This window comes from Amblyomma maculatum, chromosome 1 (genome assembly GCF_055883805.1).
Source record: "Amblyomma maculatum isolate TAMU_Amacu chromosome 1, ASM5588380v1, whole genome shotgun sequence".
NCBI classification, from domain to species: domain Eukaryota; kingdom Metazoa; phylum Arthropoda; class Arachnida; order Ixodida; family Ixodidae; genus Amblyomma; species Amblyomma maculatum.
Window position 1 is genome coordinate 349,284,460 of NC_139344.1, and position 20,586 is coordinate 349,305,045.

Here is a 20,586-nt window from a genome sequence, read left to right on the forward strand (position 1 = left end):
CTGCTCGAACGCGTACGGGTCAAGAGCGCGAGGAATATCGGAGCCTTCCGCTGGCCTTTCCTGCCCTACCGTCATTACGTCTGCGCCTCTGGCGCGCGGCGCGGAGTCTTGGCCTCCGGCCCAGGCGCATCGCGGCTCTAGCGATTCGGCTGGCCTGGGGGGTGGCTGGTAGCGCAATTCAGCGAGTAAATCCGCCTGTACTACCTTCGCTTCCTGTGCTAGGGCCTCGAGGTTTGCAAAACCACGTCCCCGCAAATACGGCTTGAAGCGCGGATGGCATTGCCTCATCACGCGCGTGACCTGTTCTAGATCGGTTGCCGTGGGATCTGCCCTCTTGTAGAGCTCCTGCATTGCGCGTACATACTCGAGGAGGCTCTCCTCTGGGTGCTGTGTGCGCAACGCTAGCTCCTCAAGCATCCGGCGCTCGTAATCTGGCGGCAAGAACTCGGCGCGGAAGCGATCTGTGAAGTCTGCCATCGACTGGAAGGCCGGCTGGCAGCGTCTCCATCGCGCCGCGCTCTCAACAAGTGCCACGGGGATTACCTGCGCTAGCACCACGTCGTCTGGGGAACCCAGTGCCGTCTGATAATCCTCGAGTTATCACTCGTGGACTGACTTTACGTCCGTGTAACCGGAAAAGGAGGGAACCTCTACATTTATCCGCGGACGCGGGACTGCCGCCGCAGCTGTGGCTTGGTTGGCGCTAGCCACCGAACCGAGCTGAAGGGCGAACACCGACAACACCTCGTTCATCTGCCTCATCAAGGCGGCCGCATCGGTAACCTGCACAGACTCTACCGCGTCCTTTACCTCACTTCCGGACGCACTGGCGTCCGAAGCGGCGGCCCTATCTGGCACGTCTTTTCTCGGAGGCATTTCACTCAACAACTAAGGCCGGTCGGGAGCCTAAACGCGCACGACTACCACCTAGCCCGCATCAAGAGGCTAGTCACAGAGGCTAAACACTTCATAAAACTAACATATGCACAAAAAAAATTAAAACACAAACCGCCCGACACTAACAAACACGCACATAACCCAAAACAAAATAAAACACTGTACAAACACTACTATACTACACTCCGTGTCATCTGTACACACGATAGCCCTAAGCTCAAAATGGCGTCGCGCCTAACATACAAAGGACCGGCCCGTCGTGTTGCCGTGCGCTGTCACGTTGGCAGAAAAATCGTCCACATGGGTGCTAATTCAGCCCCACGTTGGGCGCCAGTTGTGGGCGATTCCTCTGCCCGAGGCATGCGCACGACAAAACACACAGTGGGCCGTATGATAAACATCCTTTATCTCACAGGGATCTTGTCGTCCGGGTGGCTGCGGGTCGTTTCCGTGGAGAGCCGGGAGCGAAGCGGTAGCGACGAGCCAGGAACCAAGAAGCCAGAAACCAAGAGAGAGCGCGACGGCGGCGCGTGCCTTCTTTTATAGCCCCCTCGCGCGGGACCGGTTATCCCCGCGCGAGCGGGGAGAGGGAAACAGGCACGCGCGCAGGGAGCATTGGGAAGTGGCGCGGCCTTCGAATGCGCGGCGCGCCACGAGCCCTACAAGTGGCGCTGCTGCATAGCTGACGTTCGCTTGTTCGTTCGGTGGTCCAAAACCTTAATATCAGACTGGAGCGATTTTTGCGCCTATAGCTCTGTAGCGAGAGCTACAGTGGCCAGTCTTGCCACATTGGCCAGTTGGCACAGTCTCGCCATTTCGCCGTGCCTGTCTGTGACTGGTCGTGCCTGTCAGTGAGGAGGAGGAGGAGGAGGAGAAGAAGAAGAAGAAGAAGAAGAAGAAGAAGAGGAAGAAGAAGAAGAAGGGGAAGAAGAGGAAGAGGAAGAAGAAGAAGAGGAAGAAGAAGAGGAAGAAGAAGAAGAAGAAGAGGAGGAGGAAGAAGAAGAAGAGGAGGAGGAAGAAGAAGAAGAGGAGGAGGAGGAAGAAGAAGAAGAAGAAGAGGAGGAGGAAGAAGAAGAAGAAGAGGAGGAGGAAGAAGAAGAAGAGGAGGAAGAAGAAGAAGAAGAGGAGGAAGAAGAAGAAGAAGAGGAGGAAGAAGAAGAAGAAGAAGAAGAGGAGGAAGAAGAAGAGGGGGAAGAAGAAGAAGAAGAAGAGGAGGAGGAGGAAGAAGAAGAAGAAGAGGAGGAGGAAGAAGAAGAAGAAGAGGGGGAAGAAGAAGAAGAAGAAGAAGAGGAGGAGGAGGAGGAAGAAGAAGAAGAAGAGGAGGAGGAGGAAGAAGAAGAAGAAGAAGAAGAGGAGGAGGAAGAAGAGGAAGAAGAGGAGGAAGAAGAAGAGGAAGAAGAAGAGGAAGAAGGAGGAAGAAGAGGAAGAAGGAGGAAGAAGGAGGAAGCAGAGGAAGAAGGAGGAAGGAAGAAGGAGGAAGAAAGAAGAAAACTGTAGTTAGTAGAGGCGAACGACAACAGCTAGTTGCTAGAACAGAATATTCGTTCGAACGTTGTGACGGCGGTGTGCCGCAGAGTTTGACGTGGAGACGATGTCACACCGCTAGAAGTCTTCTAAACCCGAATGAGAAGGGTCAACGACGAGAGGCAAGGGGTACTCATACGTGAAGTCATTCCCCTATGGTATAAATCAAGCTGAAACCATATATAGTAAACTACTCTGTGCAAAATGCATTACTTTACTTTCAGGACGAACCTAAGTGTAGCCATGCAGATTGCTATCGCGTAACTCCAAGTTTAACCACATGCTAAAACACAGCTTCACTCGTTTGAACGGATATTTTATTTGAGAAGCTTTCTTTCTAATTAGTTCCTTGCGGATTGAGTGCATAATGTATGCGAAAAGGGCGAATGCTGTCATTATTTGAAGTAGTAGTTTCGTTTAAAACCACGCTGTAGAATAACTGGCGTTTAGTTGCTGAAAAACAGAAAACGAGCAAAACCGGGCTTCTCTTGTATGACTTGTTAAGGCAGAGCAGTATTTCCGGCTCTATATACGGCGCACTTTCAGTAGCTGACAGCACATTTCTCGCTGTTTAAATGTGGTAATCGTTGTGCGTCCGCGCTTTGGTTTTGTTCAGATCAGAAAGGAGACACCTCTCTTTCTTTTTCATATGTAATGTGGCCTTCTTAAGGATCCATTTTCTTGGGCAACGTGCCGCCGCGGCGGCTGTGGCTACGGCGCTCGACTAGTATAGTACACAAGAAAGCGGGATCGAACTCCGGCGGCGGCGACCGCTTTTCTGTGGAGGCGAGAATCAAGGCGCCCGTGTACTGTGCTGTGTCAGCGCACGTTAAATAACCCCCAAGTGACCGAAATTTCTGGAGACTCACTACGGCGTCTATCATAGTACCAGCCGCTGTATGACGTGAAAACAATTCATATACGAAACTTTCCTGGACTGCATTCACAGTCCTTTAACGCTAGTGGCCCAAGGGGACACCCCGTGTCTCCTCGCATTGCGTTTATTCCATGCGCAGCTCTTCCCTCAAAATCCGCGCTCAATTTGTTTCGCGTGGGCTTCCTACTCTCCTGGGGCTGTGATTAAATTCCCGCCGCCCTTCTGTCCCGCTCTTTACGCTGCGATTACTGCATCAGCAAGCTTTGCGCAGTGACCCTGGTAAGATAGAAGAAGAAAAAAAAGCAGGGGAGAGAGGTAGAGAGGGAGGCCGGACAGTACATGGGTTCATTAAGTACCAAGCTGTTGGTCAGCCTTCAGTCGTGTTCGTTTTAGAAACGGACGTCCCTAACCCGTACATGCTCGACGCTGTCCCCGAAGCCCACTGTAACAGCGGACGCCATTATAAAAGCGTTATAACAGCTTGGGCAAGCGGGGCGTGGGCAGCGGCCACGTGTCGACTTCTCCACTCTGCTGGACCGTCCAGTTGGCATGCGCGACTGCTCGCCTCCGTCCCTGCTCCTTCTGCGAAATTAGTCTTCGGGTCCGGCTTCATTTTTCATCGCGCCCCATTAGCCCCGACGGCGTATACGGCTGCCCCGGCACTTCAGCGACGGAATTGCGCGCTGCATGTCCGCAACTCCTTTGCACGCGGGACGTTTGAGTTCCTCGAGGAAACACGGGGGCCAGCTAGCGCGTGACTCGCCTGCATTACGCCGACCGTGTGCGCACCCTTTGAGCTGCCCCGGTTTATTGTTTCGCGCACTCTTGCTCGGTATGAGCAGTCGGCTGTACGTATAGTACCGCGTTTCGAGTTTTCGACCGAGTGCCGAGTTTCGACCAGTAGTAAGGCTCTTTTTTTTTTTTTTTTTTTTTTGGAGAGAGTGCGAGTTAATTGCATCGCGGGAACGTGCGGCGCGGGCGGTTTAACACGAGGCGTGATTCTTATAATCTCACGCGCCTCTGAGGACGTCTTGTCCGGCGCGTATACAAAGCTAACGGCTGAACGCGCCTGAGCAGGGTTTAAGGGTTTTAACGCGCTGATTTGCACGCGGGCCTATTCAATTACGTACGCATAGTGTGAAAAATGGACCTCACCGGTCGCGGGACGCATCAAGCTACGAACAGGAGAAGGAGATGTTGGACATGTGGGCTTACACAGCTGACATGTTTATTATTTTTTTTACATTCTTACAGTTCAGAAGAGAGGTCCAGAAAAAGTCAGCAGCGCACGTTTACGCGTCTTTTGAGCGAGCCTCATTTTCTACATCACTAAAATGGCGTATCATTGTCCGGTTGTTCTGTCCACTGCGCTCCATTTTGGGCACTGCTTACACCACGAGGCGTCACGACGCCTGTTAGTGGGCTCTCCTGGCGGGAGCGAGGGAACATGTCACCACACCAACGGTGCGGAACTGCGGTAATCGAAAAAAAAAAAGAAAGAAAAAAAAGGCCGATAATCGGCTGCTCCTGCCGTCTGCAAACTTTGCCTCTCAATTTGCCCACTGTAAAGGGGGAGCTGGTGCATTTACGATATAGAACACTCGTCTGCTAGGCGGAATCGGCGTGGACGAGGTGTATCGCTATTTACAGCTGCCATCTTATTCCGGAAAAGCCAGACGGGCGTTTCAGGGCAGCTTCGTACCTCGATTTCTTCCTGTTCTGTGTGAGCAGTGTCTGCAGGCCCATCCAAAGTAGGGTATAAACGGTGCAAATGACCGCATCGTAATGGCTCCTGAATGAGAGAAGCAGTGGCTACTGCCGGAACTTTATAGGATTCGATGGTCTTACTGGCATCGTTTCTGTATAAACTGTGAGGGTGTAAGGACAATATTTAATTTGGTCTGCTTTCAAATGGGCCGTTAACCAAACGTTTTGGTTCATTACTGAATCACAAATCTGCATGTTGATGACTGTGATTGGTATGTTGTGTGCATCCTCGCTTGTAATCACAAGTAGGGCCTTGTCATGGAGCCAAACTCGCAAACGCCGTCGTGCGGAGAGTTCGGTGACTTTAAACATTCCTTAGGTCGATATAATCGAGACGCCCACATTGTTGCATCCACAGTAAGTAGGCATAGGCTTGAAGAAACGGCTTTATTAAGCGTGAAGCATACTGGCAGCACGAAAGGAACTCCCCCCAGTACAGCACGTGAAAAGCGTATATATACACACCCAGCTACCTGACACATGCGCTGAGCAGATATGATGGTGATATCATTATATCTTATTATACAGCGGTACTTACGGATACCGATACAACACACATTATGGCGCGCCTCACGACTGACAGTTGTTTTGGCACTTGAGAGTCCATTGAATCATCATGAGTTACCGCGGAAAGAAATTTGGTGTTGGCTGTCCGTGAACTGTGACATCGCGATTTTTTTTTTTTCTCTGTGCGACCTATCTGCATATCGCTAATGTATAGTTGCGACCATATATTATTGGTGTGCCCAGTGTATGCGGGCGAAAGAAGTGTGCTAGCCGCTTCCTTGAAGCGTTTGGACAAGAGGCCTTTGTCGGAGGAACTGCTGCTGGGCGCTTGGCAGGACAAAGGGAAGGGTGTCCAGGCAGTCCGTGCTCTTTGCCGTTTTTTGTGCGCCAGCGGGCTTGATTCGCGATTGTGAGGCAAGCTACTGTGTCCGTATATATATTTCATATGCCTTCTCCCACATCATCACCCATCATGATCTTCTTTCTTCTCCCCTTCCCCAGTGCAGAGTAGCAGGCCAGATTTGAATTATTCCGGCCAACCTCTCTGCTTTTCCTTTCAATAAATCCATCTATCTATCTATCTTGCGACTTCGCCCAATTTCCAGGTGGAGCGCTTTGTGTCCGCAGTGTAGAGCATATGCACTCCGTGCGCTAGGCTTCGTTTGAATTGCAGCGCCTCACTGCGGGCTGTCTTGCTTCGTCGCCCGTGCTAATTATGGTCGCGCAGAACTCCTACGTCTCGCTTCTTTGAGCGTTTCCAAACCGTACGGGGTATAAGAGCTATCCTTCCACGGTTGCTTCTCAAATTGGATTAAAATTTCCGCAGTCGGGCGAGGCAACATTATTCTTTTTTTCGCCGCAGCTCTTTTGCGGCGGCAGTAAAACCCAGAAAGCCGAAACGGTCGCGCAAAAGTATAGCGCGGTTGTTATAGTTGTCCCTCGTTCTTCGCGACCTCTCTCCCAGAGCAGCTTACCTCTCCGCCGTAGGGGAGCTCGACTGCTTAACTTCTCGCGGCCGGATCATACCGGGGTTACGACGATTGTCTTGGAAGAGGGGGGAGGGGGCTTTCACACCGCCGACATATTTGAGCGTTCGTATTGCACCAGTGGAGACCTTCAGCTGTGAGGTCGTTCCCGCGTTGCTTTCCGAGAAACCCTGGCTGGCTTGCCGCTTTTACCGCCGAAGCGGCCGCATTCGCTTACCGCTAACCGCCTTACGCCGACGTCTTTGTCCCGGCTGCCCTGTATTCGTCCTCGGATTTACAGGGGCGCGAAATCGGATTTACGGAGCCGTGCGACGTCCAATTTGTACGCCGGAAAGCTCGGCGCGCCTCTGCGTCTTTGTGTTATCCGCGGATGTGAGCGGGCTCTTCGCAGGACGGCTGGGAAAAATATAGCGAGACTAGAAAAGAAATAAGAAAGATGGATCTGCCTGCTGCGCATGGATGGATAAGGCTGGAGAAGTGGGTAAAATATGAGAGCTCGTATGTCGTGGTGGTTTAAATGTCTTCGTATATTTTTCAGTAAGGCCATTTTCCAACCGCGTGCAAGAAAACGGCCAGCGGACACTATACGTTAGAGCACTGATCGTTTCGGGAGAAACTTAATTGACCGCGCTCGCATTTCGACTTTCGGTCCTTGGTACAGGGACATGATGATGCGCTGTAGTAATTAAGGGTCACGGTATAGATCCGGCAGCATTGCATTTCTGAAATAGAGCGACCACGCTTGCTACGGTAAGCGGATGCATTCACCGTCATTCAGCCGTAGACGTAGTTTTTGGCTCGGGCCTGAGGCTGACCTTTTAACACCTTCGCGGCAAGCACCGATAGCAATCCAATGTTGTCAGTCCGGCAGCCACGAGTGTCCGCGGTAGGTTCCTTGTCATCGTATCATTAACACCGCCAGACCGTGTAGCCCCTACGGTTCTACTCTCTCACAATGTTATTGGTCTATATTACGGCTAAACGGTGACTTCACAGTATTATGTCGCCACCCAAAAGGCCGGAGTTCTCCCGTGAGACCCTCGGGAAGGGAGGTCTTAAGGACCAAGTGGGTGCTTTTGAGGAATGGGCCGTCAGTGATCATATGTGCGGTCCAGATCAACCTAGAAGCGAATGTTCTCGTGGGTGCGGCTTGCAGGGCTGCTCTGCCACTTCGTTGCCATAGGAGACAACAAAGTCAGACACGCCTTCGACTTAGTAGCTATGGCGTATCTTCAGCTTCGGCGGTTGATTCTGAAGCTCGATCGAACGGTACGCACTCCGGGTCTTGCAATCGTCTGTAGTTCGAAGCTCACACCGACAAATCTGGACTTACGCGAAGAGATGCGCGGAAATGTGCAGAGGAAGGAAAGGAAGTGCGTTTTAGCGTATGATTCGCCAGGCGTCGGCAGTAAAATAGCCTCCAAGATGCTTTCCTTATGTGTTCTTCGCTTTCGTTCTGCCTTATCGATGGCGCAGGCACCTTCTGGTCAGCGGCGGGCCCACACTGTCCCCCGACCTGTGGCGCGTGGCGGCGTCCAGCGTGTGGAGGGCGTCCCGAGCCACACTGCTGGCCGCCCAGCAGCTCATGGTGTGCTTTCACGCCGGCTCGGACAACTTCTACGGAGACGTGGGGCAGGCCAAGGTGGCCGTCCGGAGGGACTGCACGCGCCCGGAGGCCGACCGCCTGCGACAGCTGTGTCGACAGGTGAGCAGTTGCGATGCACCAATGCGTATTGACAGTTTCCGACCGAAAGAGGAAACTGCGTGATATTAAACCGGATCTCTGAGTAGTGGAATGACGCTTTATTCGGATGTAAACGTTATTTCAGTCTTTGCTAAGTAATTCTGCTTTTAAGTAACTGTATTATTGACCTCAGATATCATTCTACAATCAGTTAACCAGCTAGTTAGCTGACGTTAGCTGCTTCGTGCGTCCGTTTTGAAATTTCTAGTCCACAAATAAAACGTCCCTAATTTTTTTCGCATTACAAAACACCGTAATTTATTTTCAGGTTTCGTCTCACAAGTGAACGCATGAATGTTTTGTTGAGTGGGAAACATCTTTTCCGCTAAAAGCTTCTAACCTTTTTCACCCGGAGGATGACTTTTGTGTGTGTGTGTGTGTGTGTGTGTGTGTGTGTGTGTGTGTGTGTGTGTGTGTGTGTGTGTGTGTGTGTGTGTGTGTGTGTGTGTGTGTGTGTGTGTGTGCGCGCGCGTGCGTGTGTGTGTGTGTGTGTGTGTGTGTGTGTGTGTGTGTGTGTGTGTGTGTGTGTGTGTGTGTGTGTGTGTGTGTGTGTGTGTGTGTGTGTGTGTGTGTGTGTGTGTGTGTGTGTGTGTGTGTGTGTGTGTGTGTGTGTGTGTCTGTGTGTGTGGCGCACGTGAACGCCTGTGGAGTTCTTTCATAAAGCGTACTAACCTTGTGCATTAGAGTGACCCTCAGGTCACGGCATGCAAATCATTTGCTGCCGTAACTAAGCATAGAAAAAAAAGTTACAGAAAGCGCGCTTGTAATGCATTGCTACAACCGGGCTCTAGCTGTGCATATCGCTCGTAAGTTATCGCTGCTTACTCTGCCGTCCTGAGATACCGGTCTCGGCCTCGCGCAGGTGTTTCTTCTGGACGCCCAGCGAGCCAGCCTGGGCGCTCCTTCGTGCCGCGCGGATCCGACGCCCACGGCGGTCGACCAAGAGTGCTCCTTCATTTTCCTGCTGCACCCGCCCGATCGGGAACACGCGCTGGCGGCAGCCAACCCCAGCAACTACGTCGTCAGGTGCGCTTCGTTCTTGCTTTTCAGCGGACGTGCCGGCTGGGGCTTCTGATGTGGCCTATATTGCTAAAAACGATTGCTGTTTCTGTCATCTTCACTTTTTTTTTTGTACTGGAGACGAGGAATGTCTATCGATGTACTTAAGCACGGTCAGCCAGCTGGTTTTACCCAGCTTCTGACAGTTTTTCTTTTCTGACATGGCTGCATGTGCTGATATTGTTACGCACGAGGAAGAAACGGGCTATGGCGCGGGCAGGAGCGCTCGCGCTAGGCCTGCCACGATTCATTAGAATCATCCGACGGTCATCGGACATCATCTCTCTGTTCTCTGTTCTCTTGTGTTCATCGGCTTGCCGCCCCTTAATATTTTGGTGGAGGTGCTGGGTGCGTCATCACTCCTCATCCTGGCCCAGAGCTTCGCGCCCTGTGTGTGCTTGCGCCGTGGTCCGCTGGTTCCATGAAGCGCATCGCCTGGCTGTTCCCCCACCTGCCGGACCCGACGCGACCCTGCCGTTCCTCCGCCCCGTCCCCCGCCCCGTCCTCGGCCTCAACCACAAGACACGACGAAGGGAGAGAGCAAATGACCCCACCGACCCGAGACGCCACCTACATGACCACAGGATACTACGAAAGACTTCACTGTACCTGATGACCCCACTGTCGAGACGCTGAGCAGAAGGCCGAAGACCCTACCGACCCAAGACGACATCACTTACGAGGAAAACCCCCCGCCCTTGCCATGTGGTGCGTGCCTGGGTTTCGGCTATCGGATCTTGGCGACCTGTGGCCCAAAAGTGTCCTGGACCAGGATTCATCGGGGAATCATGATTATGATCACCTCAGTCAAAATATCACATACCCACGCCGGGGATTTGGCCAGGGTACATTGTAGATACTAAATATATATGGTCAATGACTGGTGTATTTAGATAAATATGGGTGTTTAATTAGAATTTTGGAAAAAATAAAAAGGAAAAGAAAAATCTATGAAGTCTCGCCGAGTGTAGGAATCTGCCTGATGGAATTATGTAATCATGAATAGAATCGTACACTGGTTTTCAAGGCATATCCCGTGACGCTTGTCCCGAAGGAGAGGAGAACTAGAATGGTTAGAGGAAGGCCTAATCTAGAAAGGGGAGTCGCTAAGTCATGACGACAAGCCTTCTTCCTTCCTCCTCTTCTACCTTCGACCATCCAGTCACGCCCATGTTCATACCATGAATCTCATCGACATCGGCAAAGTTCCTCGTCCACGATCGGGACGATCGCTCGATGACCTTGGGTAATGATACGGACGAGGAAGAAGCGGGCTGTGGCGTGGGCAGGAGCGCTCGCGCTAGGCCCGCTGGGATTCATTAAAATCATCTCACGGTCATCGGACATCATAACTGGCTTGCCGCCCCGTAATAATATTTCCGCGTGTGAACCACAAGAAGTACTTTCGTTTGGACGCCTGGTCCTGTTGTTTTCTCTTTCTCCTCGTCCCTTTCGCGCCGTCCTCAGTATCAACATCAGTGTGATCCACAGCGGCTCGTCAGTCTTCATCGTTATTCCTAGTGGTCTGTATATAGTTCGTAATGTTGTCAGCCATACAACAATAGTAGCACTGTTGCAGAGCAGCCCGCATATATCGAACCCAAGTATTTTGATTTATTAGTTGTTATTAGCATCTAGCAACGAAGTGTCTACACATATGTTCGACGTAGCCTGTTCATTATCAATTAAGGTAAGGCGGGCGTCGCTATAGCCTTGTGCTGAAATCGCGTCCAACGAATGTCCGTCGTGCATGGGTTTCCGCTCCGCGTTCTTCCTCGCAAAACGTACCCAAGTCACACACAGCGGTCATGACCTTTGAGAAGCTGCAGAGAGAAGTTTTCTCATTCTTACATCTACGTACTTTCACAGATAGCACATATCGGTTGCGCGTGGCGGGCGCTACTACTCGCGCTAGCACTTGCGTCATTGCGGTTCTGCACAGCGCAAGGGACCGAGCGCCCGTATACCCGGTGCAACACTTACCTCACCGTTTACAGCACTCATCAGTTACAGTTGAATCCCGCTATAACGAAATTCACGGTGCACGAAAAAAAATTCGTTCTCGCGGAACTTCGTTATCGCAAAAATTTGACGTGAAACGCAGAAAGAATTGCCCAAGCAGCAGCAAAGGCGTTTAATGCCAAAAATCTGTAAGCTTGGTTTGCTTACGCTTCACGGCGAGCAACGCCGTCACGCGATTTTCGCACTCGGTCAGCAAACCCATTGCAACATCGTCGTCTCGGACAGCAACGAAATTCCTGATGACATCAAAAGCGTCCATCACCTGTACGGCGGTTGCCGCAGCCGGCGCTTCCTGTACGTCGTCGTCTTCTTCATCGGAAGAGTCCTTATCATTCCGGGCAGCTTTTATGATCTGCTCATCACTCACATCTTCGTGAACAACAACACAAGCGTCAGCGCCGATGTATTCGTCGAGCTCGAGATTAGGCGGCACGGTTCCTATTTCTCCCAGCGTTTTCCAGGCGGCCGCGATCCCCGGAGCCGGTGACGCCTCTTCGTCGTCGTCTGTAACGCCTGGTGTTAGGCCAGCAGAGTGTACGGGTCGACCTTCGGCAAATCCGGCGTGCCTGAAACAGTTCACAATTACTGAGCGCCCCAGTGTGCTCCAGGCAGCAGACATAACCTGCAGTGCCACGTACAAGTCCACCTTCGTGTCTCGGCCGGTTTCAGTGTTAAAAAGCAGCCGCTGAATTACCTCCCGCGGTAAGCGCGCTTCAGGCTAAGAATCACGCCCTGATCGAGAGGCTGTAAGACAGACGTGCAATTGGGAGGGAAAAACCTCAGCTCCGTGTTAGTGAGCTTGACTTCGTCGGAGTGATGCGCTGAACAATTGTCCAAAAGCAAGCAAACTTTACGGCCCTGCCGCTTCATGTCGCGGTCGAATGCCATCATCCACTCGGTGAAAATAGCGCGGGTCATCCATGACTTGTTGTTCGCCTTGTACTGCACAGGTAGGCTACGAGTTCCCTTAAAACAGCGCGGCTTGGCACTTTTGCCTATGACTAACGGCGGACGCTTGTCCGAGCCATCCATGTTTGTGCAAAGCAGCACTGTGATGCGTTTTTTGCTGTGTTTGCCGCCGTGACAGCGCTGCCCCTTGAAGTCGAGCGTCCTAGCCGGCAACATCTCGTAGAATAGCCCGGTCTCGTCGGCGTTGTAAATGTCTGCAGGCGCGAAGTTGCTTAAAATTCCGGCCATGTTACTCGCCTTCCAAGCAGCTGCTCCGTCCACGTCTGCTGACATTGACTCGCCGCACAACACTTTTCCTACGATGTTATGGCGGGCCTTGAAACGGTTTAGCCAGCCAATGCTGGCTTTAAAATCATCAATGCCAAGTAGGCATGCATAGTTCAAGGCTTTCTGCTGGACGATGCTTCCGGACAGGGGGACGTTGCTGGCTCGTGCTTCCACAAACCACGCATGCACTGCTTTGTCCAACTCTTCATGGAGGGGCCGCGTCACCTTTTTGTGCTTCGAGGATGTGCCTGAAGCAAGTGCCATTCTCACGCTGTCCTTATTGCCTAGAATCGTTGACAGCGAACTTGCAGGAATTCCGAAGTCTTCAGCAATTGCCGCTTTCTTCCTTCCGCTTTCTGCTTGGGCGATTATTTGAGCTTTTTGCTCAAGGGAAAGAGTTTTGCGTTTTTTCACTTGCGTTGCCATCGTGTCCTGCGGATGAAAACTCGTCGTTGTCGAAGAGAAAGGCAGCGAGTGAACAACGCGACCACGACACAAAGCCAAAATGGCGGAACTGCAATCACGTGATTTCATGCTTAATGTGGCTTTGGATTTGACTCGGACTTCTCGCCAATAAAACTAGTTTCGGTTTCGATTTTGAACGCGAAAATTTCGTTGAAGCGGAAACGCTCTGCAAAAATGGTTCGTTGTGCAGAGAAATTTAGGCCATTAATTCTTATAGGATACTCGCGGGGAATAAAAAATTATTCGTTGTCGCGGAAATTTCGTTGTGGCGGTATTCGTTGTGGCGGGATTCAACTGTACTAAGCCTGATAACTTGTAAGATACGTTATACTCTAGCTCTTATTTACCAGCAGATAGGATGTTTAAGTCTTCAGGTTCTGCCTCGCGGCTGTGTTAAAAGGCCTGCGTTGACTACATCTGCGTTGACTACAGGTCGGCGAATCTGCCGAGACGAAGGTATGCTCTGCCACAGTGCACCGGGGAGCATTAGGAAAGCCGAAAGTAAGAAAGATCTACTTCCGGATAAACAGCGACGTTAGGAGGCTTAGAAAAGACCGGGCAAGCTCCTGGCCTGCAGATTTCTACCCTCGCGAAATTTCGTGTGCATGAATTTGAAACCCGCTCGATTTGAGAACGAAATGAACGGCTTCCGTTCAGCCGTCGCCACACAAGGGAAGAGATGAGCCGCGCACTCAACTTTAATGGCGAACGCGGTTCGCCGCAAGGAGGGCTGCAGCGTTCACTAAACGGACTTTGGGCCTTATGTTTCACGAGTACAACCCGGAGTAAGTTTGCAATGCGTGCGCTGCAGCCCGACGACGTGTGCCAGCCAACTGGAAGAGGAGGCACCTGTTTGTTATGCGCCCAGCGAAGTACGTGCGCAGAACGCGTCGCCCCGTTCTGAGCAGAAATCTTGCCAACCTGAATTTGACTTGTTGCGACCAATAGTTGATGGCACACGTACACTGTGATATGCGTAGTACTAAAGCTACGAGCAAATTTTGTAAGATACGTTTGGCACTGAAAAACACTGGTTCTCTCCGGCGTAACCGGGGAAAAATTGTACTAGAGCTGCTTGACGTGTCCCGTTTGCCAAACATAGCTGGGCTGTATGGTTTGCTTTCCACTCCTTTAGTAGAGCCTGTACGGTAAGTTTTCCGCTGTAAGTGCTACGCGTAAACCGTATAGCCTGGTTGTTGCAGAGACCGTATGTTTAGCCACACCTAACGGATATGTCCCAATTCCTGTTGAAAAGAAGAAAAAAAAAAAGATATACCTGGTCTATTCGGCATACTTTTAGCTGCAGTGTACATAGATCAGTTTGTTTTACTAGTCCTTTTTTTTTACTTTAGGAATTAGCGATGTATGGAAATATTTTTCGATCTCTTTCGAGCTTCTTGTATTCTGATCCATATCAAAATCAGCTGTGCGCTTAATTGTAGAAGGAATACTGAAGTGTTTGCATTTGGAGATGGTGTTCTGTGAATAAATTGCAGTTCGAGTAGTGTCACGTTCCTCGCGAACAAGGGGAAAACGTCTATTTCTGCTGTGGACTCCTTCCGAAGCCTAACTGCCGTCAGCACTGACGTTACACTCTCGCTCACATTGGTAGCGAGCGCGCGAGATCGAGAGATGATAATTCCTGTAGTCTCCGGAGAGCGTAATTTCACGTGCGGTGCCTGCTTTGACAATGTATTGCAGAAAATAACTCCGTCTAGGTGGCGTTTGCGATGACGCCTCTTTGTATGCATACTGGCAAGGGAGAGCCATTCCTTCGCGCTGTCGCCGTCCTTTTTGCTTTTGCTTTTATTCTCTGTTCTTTCTATTCCCTTCCTCGTCTGTATACCGGACAGGTCTTTTTATTTCGTGGGCCCAGGATGTCGCTCCCACCTGGGGGCCACACAGGACCCACCTGCCCTAATTCACGACACCTGGGGCAAATAAAGTTGTTTCTCTCTTGTGAAAATACGGTTAACCACGGAAAAGGATAGTTACTGTGCTGTTTCGATAACATATTAACTTGAGCGTACGCACAAAACACGGCAGCGTCCTAACGGAGTGCGCGGCCGGCTGCGCCAATAATTGTACATTAAATGGAATTAAATCTTCCGTCACAATCTTGGTGTGATTGAGGCGCAAACCAGTGGCGAGACTTCAATTTTGTTTCATATCCGTCAAGTTTTTACGTTACTGAGGACATTCGCAAGCAATAACGGCCGGGAGACAGGCAACAATAAAAATGACTGGCAGGAACGGGGAAAATATCATTGTGTCTCTTGTTGTGCAGCGACCGGCATGACCACATTACTCGCCCTTGCCCCTTTCTCCGCCGTTTGCAGACTTTCGTTCTTGCGCATCGTGTCTTACGGCTCTGTCTTCGCCGAAATGATCCTATAGGGTTTACGACGTTAACGGCTGCGTGTTTCGACGTACGGTCACCGGAGCTATCGTCTTGGAGTGAACGGCACGGCACCTCTTGCGTAGTGCGTGGATTTCTGAGCGGTCTCAGCGGCACGCGCAATATACATGCCGCGAGCATTTATCACACTTTTTAGGCAATATTGTTCGTTTTTTGACGTCGGCACGCGATCATCGGGGCGCAACCCGGGGCTAGGCGCAGTTCGATTTCTCTTCTCTCTCCCTCTTTCTTTGAAAAACCGCGGTCGTGCCTGGCCTTTTGGGCGATGCCCTGGCGTATTCGGAAGGATCGAATTGCGTTATCCGGAAAGTTTTGAGTCATGCTTTGAGCGCAACCCATTGCAATGGTCATTCAGATTAGTACGGCCGCCAAGTGTGCTTGCTGTAACCAGCCGTGTTACTTTTCTTTTTCTGTGTGAACAGATTTTCCCGAACAGACGATTTGTTTTAAAAGCTTTCGTCACCCTTTCGTCCAAGCGCATGCTACTCATGTTGGACCCGTGTCATATCTTCAGGCTTCCACCTTCCGTCTGCTTGCGGCCTCTGAGAGGTCAAACTGTACTTAGCAGCACGAGCACTTTCTCGCCGGGGACGACAAAGATTTCACGATGCGAGAGGCGGCTTGCTTGCCAGGTGCTATCCTGCAAAAAAAGACTACCTCCTCTCGCCCAACCCCTCTGCGTGTACCCCACCTGAAGACGATGAGGCTGCGCTAGACTTGCAGAGGCTGGTCACGTGATCACGTAACGCAGCCACGCGTTATTCAGCCGTACACGTGAAAGGTATACTCCGCAAAATCCATTTCTCAATGAATGCTCTCCTAAATTCCACGGCTCATGTAGCGCTTAATGCAAGCAGCTAGCGCGGTGAAACGAAACATTAACGAAGAGGGTTCTTTTTTTTTTTGTCTGTAATTCGCTCTCTATAAACTGAAGACATTGAAGACAGCTATAGGCTTGTCTTCAGATATCAAGAAGAAATCCTCATTGCATCGACCATTAAGGCTGGTTCACACTGGCGACTCTCGGAGGTCGCGCGACATGATTCGTCACGGAGGGGGCGATTAGTCACGGAGGGGAGACCCGAACGAGTTGCCAGCGACCCGTTTGGGGGAGTCGCTCTCTGACTGATTTCTTGCGACGCAACTTCAAGTCGCAAAACTACTGAGCCGCAGCGCTTCTGCCTCCTTCCAAGGCGGGAAAATTCAAGAGCGCATGCGCGCGTGTGCACGATCTACTTACGGCGCCCGCAGTTGTTGGGCACACATGTTAAGGAACATTGCGAGAGTGAAGCCGAGAGTGCGAGTGCTCGACGCTCGGGCATGAGGCGATTTCGTGATCTATTTCGCGAGACCGCGAGCGCCGCGCACACCACCGCCACTTCCGTCTTCGTCGAACTAGAGCGCTTTTGACTGTCGAAACAGCCCTGTAAATATGGACATAACCATAAAATCTTCTTCCTCGCTGATAATTGCACATATTCATACTCGAAATGAGTCCGAGTTGATCTGCCCCGAGCGCGGTAGCAGAGGCCATTAAACCACGAAAGTCAGCTCTTTACTCAAATCTCGTTCGGAGAGGGGGTTTTCATGAAGCGAGTCTCACGCCGGTGTGAACACTCGGTGTCGATCGACGCTTGTCGCGGGTCTCCCTCTCAACGAATCGAGCCGCGCGACCTCCGCGAGTCGCTAGTTTGAATCAGCCCTAACAGCTACATTAAGGCGACATTAGCGTTCTATACGTATGAAAAAACGCCAATGCTTCAGAGATGGACCAGCGTAAAAAAGAAGTTTTAGTAATTGGAAGATGGCTGCATTTTTGCGATTAGTTTATAAACGTAATATAATGAATATGGGTGTTATTTTCTGAGGCATTGGTTCAGAATACGGCGTTTAACGGGTTAATAGTGGATTTCGTGTGGGGGATGTTTGGCTCCTGTAAGGGATACTTTACTGCACGCGTGGTGTACCCGAGGTGAAGTCATTAAAAAAAAAAACAGCTCCTGTAAAGGATACTTTACCGCACGCAAGGTGTACCCGAGGTGGTCATAAAAAAAAGAACAGTGCCTGTAAAGGATACTTTACTGCACGCATGGTGTACCCGAGGTGAAGTTATACAAAAGAACAGCTCCTGTAAAGGATACTTTACTGCAAGCATGGTGTGCCCGAGGTGAAGTCATAAAAAAAGAGCAGAATGATTTTGTGTTGCTCGTTTTGTAGCGTTTTCTTGGGAGCCTAGTGATTACCGCAAAGCTACTGAAGGTTTCACGGGAATGGTAACTTGATTTTGTGCGTAAGCACGATTCATTGTCATATTTTCGGAAGCACAGGCTGCGGTTGTGTTCTCGTGAATTTTCTTAAATCTCTCAGACAACTACAAAATACATATGGCATGTTCCGAGAAACTTAACTGCCCGTTCTTGCTCAAGTTAGGTATCAATTTCATCGTTAGAAGGTACTGGTCGAAAGGAAAGGAGGAGGTAGAAAAACGTTCAAAATTAGAGAGGGGAAAAAACCTAGGAATGACGAGTGTGGTTGAATTGGTAGGGCCATTCTGTGAACTGTATGCCAAGATGTTTCCAAAAACCAAATAAAGCGGAGATGTACAGAGATATTTTTTTTTTTTTTTTGCTTTCGTTCTTAAGAGCTGTCGCAGCCAGAAATCAGGCAGAATTCTGCGTGAAGCCAGTTATCTGCGCGCGCATCATAAGTGCTCATGAAGAATGACGTCACGAAGAATGACGGCGTCACACGCGACGTCACCACTTTTGTTTGTTGATCTGTGCGTAAGGATGTGCTCAGAACTGACAACAGAACATAAGCGCTCGTGCTCCTTTCCTTTTGAACAGGTTGTGGCAAAGAAGCGATTAGCATTTTGCACGTTCAGGCTCATCTATTTTACTCCGGTCGGCTCCCCGTAACCAACCCCTTTTCTCGCATTAGTTGTACCAATATCTCTTCCCTTAGATTCTTATTTCTCTTTCGTTCATTAGGTACTCCGCGGAGTTAATGATGCTGCAATAGAAGAGCGAAAATAGTGTGATTACCCGAGTTTTGCTTGCGTGCGCTCATTTTGCACTATAGTACCTGTTCTCTACCTCTGTCCTTCTCTTTTCCTTGCCTTTTTTTTTTTGTTTTTTCGCTGTGCCTGTGCTAGCTTCGTTACCTTTCGCTCGTGTTTATCTTTCGCGGTCAGCGTATGCTTGTTTGTTCGCACCGCTTCATTTAGGCGTAATCAACCCCTCCCTTTGAACTCTTGGTCCACGCAATCATTGCGCGCATCCCGTCGTCATCGTTGTTTTGTTTTTTTTTTTCTACTTTTTTTTTTTTTTTTTGGTCTCGATGGGGGATCTCGAGAGTACGATGAGCTGTTTGATTAGCCTCTAATGTGAGTTTAACGATGCGTCGACGACTTCGCGGCAGAGGATCGCCTTTATCGTATAAAAATAAGGACAAAGGGTTTGGGGCGAAAACAAAAAAGGCGAAAGGGTGACGCGTGCAGCGATGCATCTGTATCGGAAAACTGCGCGAAACGAACCGTTTCTGCTTTGTTTCCTTTTCTGCGCGTGAGACGAGGCCGCCTGCGTATCTGCTTCTCGCCTAGTCTGCGTTCCCTTCCTCAGGGATTGATTCCCTCATCTGGGGTTTCTTTTATGTGCTCTCAAGCGAGTCCTTTTAATTGCCTTCTTGCTCTTAGTACAGGTCCGCGCACATTGTATTTCTGGTCGTACTTTTGTTCACTAGAGTATTTGGTGTTCTTCACATTATATTTCATCTGCCATTATTGGGCTTGTTGTATCGTTTACACCGCATATTTTAATCCAGCCTTTTCTGCGCGTGCTGATTTTGCGGCCTGTAATGCATTTTCTTTTGCTAAGGACTGACTGATAGCTTGTCATAAAGCCTCGGCCAAAGCACGCACCTTCCATCTAACTGAGAGGGTCTGTCCGAGACCTGCTGCGCTTTTAGTTGGATCCTCTACATTCTGAGGCAATTTTCAACCAATATATCCTTTTTCTAAACCTGCACTAAAGCTTGTAGCTATGTCGTGCACAGAGACCGCACTGCCTGAGCAGCCACGTTTTGCTCTGTTGAGTGATGAATTTCTTCGCTTCTTAGTTCGCGTCCCCGGAACCATGATAGCTTGGCTTGCGCTGCGAAAACCTTGTTTTCGGTCCTAATTTACTGAACTTATCGCTGTATTTCTCCTTAACGGCTTTACCTTTCGGTTACTGATGCCCGAGTCCCGAGATGTAATCGCGGCCGCAATTAGATGTAAGGGCGAAACGCAAAACCTCCGTTGTACTGCACGATGTCAGAAGAAGCCCAGGTGATAGAAATTAATCCGGAGCTCTCCACAACGGGTTCTCTCAGGCGCAATTCGCTATATTAACAAGTTGTATCGCCCATGCCACAGAAGTGCACTGCACACAACAGCTCAGCTATGGTGCAACGCAACTTTCTGTCTCGATGCTGACAGCACCGAGCAGTCTACTGCGTGGGTGAATACGCGGGTCTGTGGCTGCTCTCGTGTTCGCCCTGTATGATCGGATGACCCTGTGCATTTCCCTGCATGTCCGGCGAATTCGGTGGGGGCTGCAAACGTGATTCCTGTGTCCCTCAGTCTTACCGCTTCGGTGCTAGCGCCGAATAGTCGCACTTGACCGCACATCGCAGAACAACAGCAACGGCGCTGCGGTTGCGCACAAAAACCCATCGCAAGTCGTGTGCGGCTACACCGACATACTTTCCTGTCGAAGAACGGCGGAAATCGCACAGCATGTGAAAATGATCAAAATGGAAATGGGCCCGCGCGGGCGGCGTTCAATGGGAAGCTCAATGAGCTTCACGGATATGGGGCAAAGAAAAAAAAAAGAAAAACGGAGGAGAGGTTCGCGCACGCTGGCGCGTTCAGTTCAGTTCAGTTCAGGCGTTCAGTCGTGTCCGACTCTTCGTGACCCTATGGACCATGTCACGCCACGCTTTCCGGTCTCTCACTATCTTCTTAACATCACATAGCTTCATCTGCAATGCCTCGAGAATGCCATCTAACCATCGCGTTCGCTGCCTACCCCTTCTCCGGCGA

General features: G+C 50.5%; 1 protein-coding gene across 2 annotated transcripts in view; it reads left to right on the top strand.

Annotated features, from left to right (window-relative positions):
- The window catches only part of LOC146207727 (brefeldin A-inhibited guanine nucleotide-exchange protein 3), a 102,439-nt gene that overhangs the window by 66,009 nt on the left and 15,844 nt on the right, over positions 1–20,586 (top strand). For both annotated transcript variants that reach the window (XM_084590042.1, XM_084590051.1), the window contains 2 exons: positions 8,035–8,263; positions 9,165–9,328. In XM_084590042.1, the coding sequence (XP_084446168.1) occupies positions 8,035–8,263; positions 9,165–9,328 (393 nt within the window). The remainder of the gene's footprint in view (positions 1–8,034; positions 8,264–9,164; positions 9,329–20,586) is intronic.